The sequence below is a fragment of the Athene cunicularia genome, assembly GCF_003259725.1.
Source record: "Athene cunicularia isolate RWA chromosome 2 unlocalized genomic scaffold, athCun1 chr2_part1, whole genome shotgun sequence".
NCBI classification, from domain to species: domain Eukaryota; kingdom Metazoa; phylum Chordata; class Aves; order Strigiformes; family Strigidae; genus Athene; species Athene cunicularia.
This window is the reverse complement of record NW_020799095.1, coordinates 117,022,981-117,036,046: the sequence shown is the minus strand read 5'-3', so window position 1 is coordinate 117,036,046 and position 13,066 is coordinate 117,022,981. Positions and strand designations below refer to the sequence as shown.

Sequence of the window (13,066 nt, the reverse complement as noted above, 5' to 3'; positions counted from 1 at the left end):
ATTTCTTTTTGAAAATCTCTAAAGAAAGAGTGGGGATGAGAAAGAAAGATGGGACATGAGATCAACTGTTTATCCTCATCCATGTTTTCTTTCCTTGGTCTGCTGTATAGTAAGTATTTGTTATTATCTAGATACTTTGACAGCTCAAGTTGCTCATTTTTGGCGAAGAAAGGTTTTTGTGTGTGCTTGATAGCTGTAGCTTGAAAAGATGAATGTTATTCTAGTGACTGCTTCCCAAGTCTTCCATATGTAATAGACTGTTCATAAGGTCAACTCCTGTATGTGCCTTTTTACAAGTAGTCACACTGTCAGTATGACTGGTGACCATGGAGGAAGGAAAGTTAAATCACACATTGCTTGGACAAGTCGCCTTTTGAAATTTAACTAAAAATAGAGGACAACTTATGGTTGGATTACAGAATGGGATGACTGTAAAAGCTAACTAATTCTGAGGAGTAAGGAGGTTGATAATAGGTTTTAAAGAATTTTAACAAAACTTGTGTGGAAACAGATTCCAAATTCAGAAGACCCTTAGAAAATACTTTTTCAGTTCCACATCCTGTTGTGTTTCAGTAGTGTTGAATGCTATCTAAGTAACTTAATCATCTACAATATCATGTAGTACTGTGGTTATTTTTTCCCATAAAAAGATCATAGAAAGCTTAATTCCTCCTGCTGAGGTTAAAAGGAGCTGTGGATCATGGAAAGATTTGAGAATCGAAATAATGATGCGGGAGATTTTACATCTGAATTTTTGTATTTTGAGGCTTTCATATTCAAGCAAATGTCTAGGACCAATTACTTAACCTGAAAATGCTGTCCTATCATTTTGCAGTTTTATTTTTTAGAGAAGGATTACGTTTTCAGAGCTGGAATTGAAATACTTCTGCCTTGCAAAACATGCATCCATTTAATTCCATACTAGATTCTAGTTAATTTTGAACACCTAACTTTCCAGTGATAAAACTAAATAAAACTTTATATTCTTATATAATTTATGTTCTTTATATTATTTTCCATATGAGAAACTGGAATGTAGTTCTGCTCTTTCTGGAGTGTCCACAGTCATAATCCTTCAGTGTGTTTCAGGGCTGGTAACTGACCACATGCTTGACAGTATAGATTTATTTTTTTTCTTCAAATTGATGGTAAGCAGAAAAAAAAATAGTTTTAATCAAATACTGGGTGTTAATTAATGATCCGTTATTACTGAAATCTGGTATAGAATCTAGGATATGACACGGTTGATTTAAATCACTGTTTTGACTGTGAAAACATGCTGGAAGCAAACATGGTATTTTTCTATTTTTTGTACTCTTACAGTGCATTTCCATAGGTCTTTAAAGTCGGTAAACTTAAGTTACATAAACATAGGTCTTTTAAAGCTATGCTAAATGTATAACATGAATGATTGAATAATTTGGAAATAGTGAAAAGCAGGAGATAATCTTAGCACTTGCTCACAAAGAAAATGCCACTTGGAGAACTATATTTTTGTGTTCTGTATGATTTTTTTTTTTTTTTTTTTTTTTTTAGTGTCACTCATACTTTTAATACTCTTAATGTACTCATACGTCATACACTATTTATCTGTGAATGTTTGTGTTATTTAATGTATTTGTTGCTTTGTGGTTTAAGGACTTAAGTCTCCTGTGTTCTTCCAAAAGTCAGTCCATAGTAACACATTATTTCATTATAAGTTGGTCTTCAAGTTGACTTTTTAAAAATTCTGTAATTTAAAAATAACCCTATAGCCCTTTTCGATAGCTAATACACTAGAGAGAAGGGTTACAGACACTGTGTTTTATGTGCTGTCACAACTACTGGAGAGTTCCCAGGCAACTGAATTGTGAGTATTTTACCCAAAGTAACCTGGTGCTGATCAGGTGATGGCTGTACTGTGTCATAAATCTTCCAAAGATAAGATGATCATAGTTGGTTGAGAGGAGGAAAAGAATGACCCTGAGTTGAAAATTAGCCTTCCTAGCATGTCTGCAATGTAGGTGCATCTGCCGCTTTTGTGTTCTTAAATTGTTCTCCTGGTTGTAATTACTTTCTTTCACTCTAACCATTCTGTTCTTGCAGAATATTCAGTGTGAGAGGAATGAGAAGTTTACAGGTATAGATGGATGCTGGGTGGTTTTAGTAGAGAATTAATATTAATTTTGTTTACTTACTAAACTACATTAATCTTGCCTCACAAATCAAGATATTTCCTGTACTGTTTTAGTATACTCATTTTACATAATAGGAAATTCACTGAATAGGCAAACATGCTTCGGGGTAAAAGAAAAAAATACTACGATATGATAATCTGTAACTCGGAAATACAATCTTGAAGATTTTTCTCCTTTCCTAAACCCATCTGATGGTTGTTTATAAAAATGAATAAACTTTATTTATAGTAACTATGTAGAGGCACGGAACAATAGGGTCTTTCTCAAATACAGAACAATAGGTGTGAAGGACTGAAAGGAAGGTCTAAGGAAACAGTGTCACAGTCAAGATGATAGCCAGTAATTTCAGAACAAGGAAAGCGTGGTGGCTGTTGGTATTTTTGCAGGTTTTGTGACAAAGAACGCTTTTGTAGAAGGACCTGAAGTTAAAGAGGTAGTGCTAGCAATGTTTTTGCAAAGGTTTCCTTCCCTGCCTAAAGAACAGCAAAGGGAGGGAGTACAGTAAAGTAGTAATCATCTCTCCTTAGCTCACTCTGAAGATATGGATGAAAACAGATGAGCTAAGTGTGACCAGGAGTGAGAACTCATCTGCAAGAAGACTTGAGCAGCAAATCTACCAAGACAGAAAAGAGCAAACTAATGCTGTCATAGTCAGTAGAGCCACTGCAGTCTGCAGAGACATATTTTTCCATCCAGGCTTTGCTGCCAGATGTTGTCTTACTCCATCCCTTGTCCTGGCATGGATTTAATAAATACTCTGAATCCACTAAAATCGTTGTTAAAACAAACAAACAAAAAAGTCCCCAAAACCAAACACCAGAAAATCACCTGTTGTTTTTTTTTTTTTTTTCTGTTTGGTTTTAGTTGTTTTAATGTGTTGCCACTAAAATAGCACAGGTGGCTTCAAGCCCCAGACCTGTTGCAAAGTAAGCAATAAGAGTATATAGCTGGGAGTAAGGCAGAGCTTTTGTGTTCCACCTCTCAAGGACGTGCATTGCTGTGCAGCAGTTTGAGATTTTGTGTAATCCTGCTTAACTGGGGACTGTTGCTGAGGTTGTTGCCTTCTACTCACCTGTCTCCTCTCTCTTCCTCCTTGCATTGGACCTAGTAGCTGTTTGGCCACAGAGTAAAGTTGGAGAGTAATCTGATGAAAACTGATAAAGTAAGAAAGGGAAGAATTAGTTTTCTAACATCCGAGTTGACAGGGGTTTCAGAAGAGCAGGACTGCTGCTCCTGATTGTAACGTGCAGTTACTCGGGGTTAGCTGTCACATCAGTTCTGGTAATGATATAGTCTTTTATGATACAGAATGAGGTGATGTCGTTTAGGGCATGCTGTCAAATTGAGCCCTAAATGGAAGTTGCCAAGAGGGAAGGATGTTGTCAGAAAGTAATTGTAAAATACTTTGTCTCATGTTTCTGTTAAGATTGTCATAGTAGAGGAAGAGAAATGGCACTGAGACATGAAGTAAGCGTGATTAATAGCCTGAAGGTGGCTCTAATTGGGAAGAAATATGAAAGATATTAGCAAAAGATCAAAGTTAAAAATGCTTACCAGTTTACAAACGTGTTTAGGGATCATCGTCTCTAGTGCCTGAGAAAGTAACTTCTTTAGGTTTCTTTCTATCAGAATCTCTGTAGTGACGTTGAACTCTTTAATAGATATCTGCAAAGAGATGCCCTGATGGAAAGACTGATTCCTCAGTCTGCGTAGATGTAGTTATTCAGTGAATTTGGATTAAGATGTTAAGGAGGTATGTCTCTCTGTGTGTAAACATTTCTTTGCCTCCACACCCTCTGATCAGGTGGTGTGAAAAGAGCCAAGCTCTAGTAGTCATAACAAGCATACTGAAGAAACTTAGGAAATTCAGGCTGTTAAGCCTATTAAAACAAAAGAGCATATAATCCATCTGTAGCCTTGTCACCTTTTTCTACTAGCAGGCATTGTCTCCGAGGGGAAAAAACCTATGGGTTTCTTGGAAGTGCAATGGAAGTTAATACTGGACTTTAAAATATCAAATTCCTAATCACCTGAATTTAACAAGGAGACAAAAAGTGACACAAAGGAGTAGCTTTATGAATGACATAGCTAGAACAAAAGAGATAGAGACTTGATCCCCTGCCCCACTGCACTTTTTCATTAGAGTTCAAAATGTTAGGCAGCAAGAGACCTTATCTTCCAAGTGAGAAATTGTAGGTGGTTCTTAAACTGATATAAATGTGTGTCTCAGTGTTATCTTTTGGAATTGGGTTAAAGAAGTCTTAACTAAATCTAAGTACTTACTGTATTGGGCCCAGACATTAGTGCTTTGGCAAAAAATAGCTGTCTATTTATGCCTGGGCTCCACTTGTTTGGCTTGTTTTCAGGAGTTACTGATTTTATTTTTTTAAACTAGCGTAGACAAAGTTTTTCAAGGCTAATTCTGTTACAGAATTATTAGTGAAAGATTAAGGGAGCTTTCTGGTTTGGACTTTGAGGACTTCATGAGGCACAAAACTTGAAAAAGCAGAATACTAAAATATGTACAGGTGTGCAGCCTTTCCAGCCAGATCGGAGAGTGCAGAATCTAATCACTGGGACTTACTTGCCTTCAGCGTGATTGTGTTTGCTCCTGAAACATGTAGGAAAGAGTTGGAGAAGTCAGCAGACCTGTGATTGATGTGAGTAGCTTTGGGGATAAATTTTGGACTGTGAGAGTACTGTAGTGTAGGGGATATTAGATCTGTTACCTGATCTGGAATGTGCAACTAATTAATAAGGTCCGGCGTATTTTAACCCAGTATCTGCAAGTCTCAGAAACCCCCCAGGAATTCCTGGCCATAAGGTAGAGGTGGAACAGTACAACACTTAATGAAGTGAATAAATGAAAATGTCACACAGAATGGCATGTGTAGGCCAGTGTAGAGGGTGTTTGTATTAAGGGGAGAAGGAAAGGGAGAGGTGGTGAATGGTTTAAATGTTTGAATAGGTTTTGGTGGCAGACTCATTGGTAGGAGGTCATGGAATAGAATCATAGAATGGTTTGGATTGGAAGGGACCTTTAAATGTCATCTAGTCCAACCCCTCTTGCAATGAGCAGAGACATCTTCAACTTGAGCAGGTCTCTTAGAACCCCATCCAGCCTGACCTTGAATGTTTACAGTGATGCGTCATCTACTGCCTCTCTGGGCAACCTGTTCCAGTGTTTCACCATACTCATTGTAAAAAACCTATTCCTTATGTCTAGTCTAAATCTACCCTCTTTTACGTTTAAAACTGTTACCCATTGTCCTATCACAACAGGCCCTCCTAAAAAGTCCATCCCCATCTTTCTTCTAAGACCCCTTTAAGTACTTGAAGGCTGCTATAAGGTCTCCTTGGAGCCTTCTCTTCTCCAGGCTGAACAACCCCAACTCTCGCAGCCTGTCCTCATAGGGGAAACTGATAGGTTCCATCCATCTGGTCATTTTTGTGGCCCACCTTTGGACTCACTGCAAGAGGTCCGTGTCTTTCTTGTGCTGAAGGCTCCAGCTCTGGATACAGTACTCCAGGTGGGGTCTCATGAGAGTGGAGTAGAGGGATAGAATCACTTCCCTTGACCTGCTGACCACACTTCTCTTGATGCAGCCCAGGATATGGTTGACCTTCTGGGCTGTGAGCACACATTGCTGGCTTGTGTCCAGTTTTTTCATCCACCAATACCTCCAAGTCCTCCTCCACAGGGTTTCTCTCAATCCATTCACCCCCCAACCTATATCGATACTGGAGGTTGCTGTGACCCAGGTGCAGGACCCTGCCCTTGGCCTTGCCTCATGAGGTTCACATGAGCCAGCTTCTTGAGCTTGTCCAGGTACCTCTGGATGGCATCCCATCCCTCAGGCAAGTCAGCTGCACCATTCAGCTTGATGTCACCTGCAAACTTGCTGACGGTGCACTTGATCCCACTGTCTGCATCGCTGATGAAGATATTAAACAGTACCGATCCCAGTACAGACCCCTGAGGGACACCACATGTCACTGATCTCCATCCAGATAAGGCACTGGATTTTCTTCTGTCTTTTATATGTCCTTTACCCTGAATGATGTTTCCAGTAGCAGAAGCAGGGTATTGATAAGTTTTGTGGAGGTACTGAATCATTGCACACAGAGGGTAAGAATTAAGGATGGGGGTGTGAATTTTAACTTAGGACTACTTGATTTTTAGAAGGCTGGTGAGTTGAGAACTGAATTTTGGGAGGGAAAAAAAAAAAAAGAACAGTATCAGTGCTTGGAGACTCAAGTTACTTTAACGAAGCCATTGTCTACAGTTTGCCTACCTCTGATTTCTTTTCTTCAGTTGGTTCGGTGTTTTTTGAATTTTTTCCCCCTTTGATTTTTGATAAAAGAGAGTTCTACTGGGCATTTAGGCAGCACTACTTTGTAGATTGAGTGTGAGATGCTGTTTAGTGGTAATGCAGATAAAAATGTATACTCTCCAGTAAGAAATTTAAGTACAGTCCTTCATATATATATATATATATATACTTCCCTGTGTCCACTGATGAGAGGACTAAAGCATCACAGGCAGAATAGGAAGGGACCTTAACAGACTGCTTATCTAGGAGTAGAATTCAGGTCTCTCCAGCAACAGCTTAGTGAGATGGATCTTTAATTTTCTTTTTCCTGTTAAGCTCTACAGTGGTTTTTAATAGTGATAACTCTTTGTCCACTTGTTGGTGCCATGTGTGGACAGAGGTGTTAGTAAGAGAAGTTAAGCATGGTTTGATGAATAAATTACACAACACTTAGAATAACTTCTGTATTTAACTGTGATAAACTTGCAGAAGTATGAGCTTTCCAGTGCTTCCAGTTCTTTCTTACTCTAAACATCCCATTAAATCATTAAGTCTGTCAAAGTCTTTAATGCCTAAAATTCCCCGATTTCTTCTGCTGAGTACAGTGATCAGTGTAAAGATGTTTGTTCTGTTGTGGACCAAGCTTTTCCCCTCTCCAACATGCACCTCTCAGAATGTCTTCGTACCCTGTCCTTAGCTTTCATCTGCCTCTATTACTGCTTTATAATCCAGCCTGCTTCTATGCCTCTATCTCACATAAAGATAAGTCTTTCTTACTTTTGTGTTACCTGAGCTTTTAGAGGCTTATTTAAAATGCTTTTGCTTTTTTTTTTTTTTAAAAAAAAAAAAAAAAAAAAAGCAGATCTTGCCTAAATAGAAAGAAGTTAATTCCTACAGAGAGGGCAACACAGTATTCTAGCATCTACTCAGAGTGTTTAGAAAGGGCAGTTGTCCCACTTATAACTGCCTACTTTCATACTTAGTCTTTTCCTTCACATTTACATTTATTTGTAAAACAACTTTTGGACACTTTAGATTGCTTTCAGGGTATTAACAGGTGGTCTGTTGTTCATGTTTTGTGACTAGAAGATTCTAGGATTACTTTTATTAACTTCCTGTCTGGTAATACAGTAGGTAACTTCTTGCTCTCTACATGCTGTGAAACATGTATTTCCTAGATATGTTGATTAAAACCACTTTCAATTTAATATGACTGGGTATGTATGATATTCCAGTATGACTACAAGAGTACCTGGGAAAACTTAATTAAAACTGTAGTTCAAGATATGTACCTAGCTATATTTTCAGAGTAATCAAACTTTTGTATTTATTCATTGCAAACTATATGATTGACAGGACAAGTCTTGAATGGAAAATATATGTATATTTGTGTTTGTTTATTTAGGCTTTGCTCACTGCAGTAACGTCTCAACACATAGAAATCCACGAAGGAACAGTGCTACAGGCTGTAAGAACATGTTACAATATCTATCTAGCAAGCAAAAATCTCATAAATCAAACCACAGCCAAGGCCACTCTAACACAAATGCTGAATGTCATTTTTGCACGTATGGAAAATCAAGCAGTGAGTATCTCAGTATCTTTATATAGAAATTAGCTCTTAAAATCAGCTTGAGAGATTTGTTTTGTCATCATTATTAAAGCTTTTTGGCTTTCCAAACTTAGGTACTTCAAAAAAAAAAAAAAAAAAAATCTGGTATCTTACATTGTTCATTTTGTGAACTCTGAAATAGGTGTGAAATGTGTTTCTGGGGATTGGGGTGGTGTGTAGGATTTAAACTTCTCATAGCAGTCCTCTATATTTAATGGATATATTCAATTTCAGTTTCTATTTTGACTATCAAGAAATGCCACACTGTCTGCATATAGTGTTTAGTGAAATTCTCTAATGTTTTTGTGATGATAAAGACCAAAGAAATAATCCATGTTTTAAGAAAAAAACAAAAAAACTTACCAAAAAAACCCAAACAAAAAACCTTTCCAGTCATTTGAATGTGTAGTAGTCACTAACATGTCACTGAAATTGCTGTTGTGAGTTGTCAGCAGGGACCCCAACATATGCCCTGTGCCTTCCACTGCTGATAATAAAGATCAGTAAGGCAAAGTAATGGTCCTAATTCCTATTAAAAAACCCCCAACACCTAAAACCCAAAGAAACAAAAAAAGCAATTGCCCAGATTTGAGAACTGTTTAAATTCCTAGCTACTTCTAGAAGTAATTCTGTTGTATTATTACAAACTCTTAGGTTTTATCTAAGAATTGGTAGTACTTTCTTTAATACTTTCCTCTCAGAAGCAACTGCATATTGGTATGTGATACCATCACAGTCAAAGATTTATAAGACATATTTATGATAAGTGATGCCAAAAGCCATGCAGTACCTGAGAAATTTGTGCAGTTACTGTCCTTCTAAGCAACTTATTCTACAATGGAAGTCTTCATTTTTTGTCAGACTATAAGTGTGGTCTTTATGCAAGTTGATAAGTAGTTCTGCTTTTTTTGCACACTCAGGGCAGTTATTTTAATATGATAGCTAACAAATGCTGGAAGAAATTATATGAGCTGTAATACGAAATATAATATCTACCTGGGGATCTGTAGCATCCCAAAAGATGCAGCATAGAAAGCTTTAAGTGGAAGAGTAAAGGGTTGATATCATAGTACCCAAAGTAACTGTAGAAAGTTACAAAACTTTTGGTAAACGCTAGACTCTTCAGGGATAGAAAGCCAGTACTTAGCGCATGTCCTCAAAGGACACCCTCCTTTGGTTTGACTTTAATGACTGTTCTCTTAACCATTAGACAAGTTACAGAAATTCTTTCCTTTCTGGGGATTCCAGATCAAGGAACTGCAAAACTGAAATAGTCTTTGCCTTACAGTTTTAAAGTATGATGATATCTTTCTGAGGATCTGTCTTCTGTAGTTGTGGAAGTGCTGCTCTTTTCAGTTTTAACACTTATTTTTGTTTTTTCCCCCTGGATGTTTAGCCAGTTTCAGGGTTGAGGCTTTCTTTTTTTCAGTGTTTCCCTTAGTACTACATGCTTACAGGATAACAGAAAGCTCATTTAAGTTCTTGAGTGTATTTCTCTTTGTCAGAGCTGCCTTGATGTTTCTCCATGCAGTTGTATATTGTCACATCTCCTGGCTGATCATCTTACAGGCCAGGCAGACAACTCTTGGTCCTATACTGTGTGTAGTTTAGTCATCCCTCTTCCACAGAGAAAGTATAATTCAATGTAATGGGCATAGTTGAGAAGCAGCCTTCTTGCAAAGGTTTATCCCATGATATTAAAATTATTTATAATAATACAGTGGATGCAATTTCTTAAACTGTTACAGCTTTATGAAGACACTGTGTAAGCAGAAACAATGGAGATTTCATGTTTATAAAATAATGTATGCAGCTCATTGTTTTGATAGTAAAATTCTTGTGTGATTGCAATGTTTTTGTAGCTTCAGGAAGCCAAACAGATGGAAAAGGAAAGACATAGACAGCAACACCATCTACAGCAGTCTCCAGTAAGCCATCATGAGCCTGAGTCACCTCAGTTGAGACATATTCCAACACAGACTGATCAGCTATCCAAAGAACATGAAAGAGAGCTTGACCACAGCACGAATGATGTGGACAAGAACCTTCAAGAAGATATAGAGGCAGAAAATGGATCTGATATTTCTAGTGCTGAAAATGAACAGACAGAAGCTGACCAAGCTACAGCAGCAGAAAGTAATCAGTGTGTATTTCTGTTTCATGGAGGGAGGGAAAAGGTCTGTAAAAAGAAAGGCTTGAGGATTTTTTGGTTTTCCACTCTCCCAAATCTGGAGTCAGGCATGTATTTTCAAATAGTTGAATGCAGAACTAATACAGAATGCCTGTTGTCCTTGTTACCACTGTTAAACCTATGTAATACTCTGAAAGTTTTTGAGAATAACATCTCAAAACCAGTGAGTTTTCTGTGTTTAATGATGTCTTGTCAATGTTTCAGTAATTGATGTCTTTTGTTGGCATTGGCCTGTGGATTAATTACTATTTACAGGTTAAACACTGGAATGCTTATGTTCTGCAAATACTATTTTCAGAGCATCCAAACATCTTTTTAAAAAAAACATATACTCTCTTATTAATAGATTTGTAATTTAATTTTTAAATATTTAATGCAAGTAAAATATCTCCTTAATTTCTGAGTTTCTCATTAATATTTGTTTGGGTTTGTTTTTCTTTTTAAAGATCTTTCTAAAGCTGATGGAGGAACATATGATGGTGAAAGCAATGAGTGTGAAGAGAAGGCACAAGAAATTGTAGAAAGTATTGTACAGGAAATGGTGAACATAGTAGTTGGAGGTATTATATTAATATGCCTAGTCAATAGTGACTGCAGTCTGAATCTTGACATCAAGAATTATTTTAACACTTCTGAATATTTAACTAAAATGTGTCATTAATTAACACATGCTGTAGAGAACAGCATCAGACCTTAGTTATCAGACCTTAGCTGTGCGTTATTTAACAGTAAAATGGACAAGATTTCATACATTCATTTACACCCTATATTGGAGACTAATGTTCTTTTTAAAATACAAATTCTTTTTCCTTTTTTTTTTTTTTTTTCTGTTTTGTTTCCACATAAACTCTTCACAAGTGGGCCTGTCTGTAGTTGCAGTGTAGCAGTACATTTTTCAGTTTGTTCAAAAGTGTGTATCCCATCAGTGACTTCTTTTCCCCCTCAAATACTTCTTGGAAACTTGGTAGAATGGTGAACCTGGCGATATAAAGTTAAAAAGTAATTTTTTAATTGTAATTTTCATTAGTGGGAATAAAGAATATTTGGAATTTGTTTCGTTATATACCATGTAAATTTTGCCTTAAACTCCTACTTATGATACTTTGCTTATGGTTGTTTTAGTATTTAAATGTTAGATTTTAAAGCTCTTTAACTTGCATTGTCATGTAACGTTTATAATTTTTACATCTTTTCTGATAGATATGGAAGGGACTACTGAAAGTGCAGGTGGTGATGGCACAATTGTAACATTAGAGGATGGCAGTGACAGTGAAAACATTCAGGCAAATGGAATTCCAGGGACTCCAATTTCTGTTGCTTATACACCATCTTTACCTGATGACAGATTGTCTGTCTCTTCCAACGATACTCAGGTACAGGCAGTTGTAAATTAGGAAATACTGAAAAAAGTAATGTGTTGGCCAACACTTGTGCAGAGTGTGTTTAATATAAATCCATAAAATAGGTTACTCGGATGAATTTAAAATATTAAGTCATGCTCTAAGCATTATTCTATTTTAATGCACTATTAAATTTTTGTAAGTAAATTTTGCAGGTGATGCTTTTTGTCCTTGTATATTTTTAGCTGCCCTATAGAGCACACTGTTACAGTATTAGAGAACTGTCCCCTGTTTTTTGAAGTACTCCTGAGAACCTGTAAAACTATCACTCAATACATATAGTGAGGAATACAGTCCGTTATAGACATGCTTGTGTAATTTCATTGTGCTCTCTTCAAATGATAAATAGAAATTTCAAGCTTACAGCATGATCTTACTGCAGTGATTTCAGATAAGTTTCATGTCTGAGAGGATTTGATTTTCATTAACAAGAAAGATGTGTAAATACACTCCCTCTGTTGTGTCAAATATCAGCATGAGTGTACTGTCAACTGACAGAGGGTATCTGCGTAATTAGGTTTGGGAATAATGGAATTTAAGCTGAAAAAGCTGGAGTCGTGTATGCCATACAAATAGAAGATTGACATTAAATATGTTGCTTATATAAGAAACAATACAGAATTGCAAGAACTTAGTAATACAGGTGATCATTGTACCATCGAAGTTTTACCAAATGTATCTTGCCACAGATACATAACTACTCTCATTGTATTAAAATGTCAAGTTTGTTGGTTTTTTTTTAAAAAAAAACCCTAGTTATCTGCTGAAAAAGTCTGAAGGCAATTCACTCCAAGTTCCTTTACTTAAACTTGACCTACCTAATTTCGTGACAGTCTTTAATTCTGAATTTTTACTGAGATGGCAGTTTTTATTAGTAAGTTTGCTCATTTTAACTGAACAGAATGTTTTGGTTTAGTTTAGTCTTGAGACCTTAAAGCTATAGTGAATTAGTTATATTTCTATAATATGTTAACTTCTTGTTGCTAGGAGGTGGGGATTTCCCTACACACCCTGCTAATACAAAATGGAATACTGAAATATGTTAACTTCTTTAGGAATCTGGAAATTCTTCAGGACCTACCCCTGGTGCTAAGTTTTCCCACATTTTACAAAAGGATGCCTTCCTTGTATTCAGGTCACTGTGTAAACTCTCCATGAAGCCCCTGTCAGATGGACCACCAGATCCAAAGTAAGGAGAATTAAGAGTTCTCATAATGAATCTTTTCTATTTGAAAATAATAATAAATTATTTAAATATTTTTGAGAGCTTTCAGTTACTGAGAAGATAATGGCATGGTAAAAAGAACCTAGAAATTGTGAAAAGGTGCTTTTATATTTTAATGCATCTTTTGTATGTTAAACAAAAGCAACTG

General features: G+C 36.6%; 1 protein-coding gene across 1 annotated transcript in view; it reads left to right on the top strand.

Annotated features, from left to right (window-relative positions):
- ARFGEF1 (ADP ribosylation factor guanine nucleotide exchange factor 1) overlaps positions 1-13,066 on the top strand; it is a 90,852-nt gene that overhangs the window by 34,465 nt on the left and 43,321 nt on the right. The window contains exons 5-9 of the mRNA XM_026842262.1: positions 7,896-8,075; positions 9,965-10,238; positions 10,740-10,853; positions 11,494-11,666; positions 12,749-12,882. Of these exons, the coding sequence (XP_026698063.1) occupies positions 7,896-8,075; positions 9,965-10,238; positions 10,740-10,853; positions 11,494-11,666; positions 12,749-12,882 (875 nt within the window). The remainder of the gene's footprint in view (positions 1-7,895; positions 8,076-9,964; positions 10,239-10,739; positions 10,854-11,493; positions 11,667-12,748; positions 12,883-13,066) is intronic.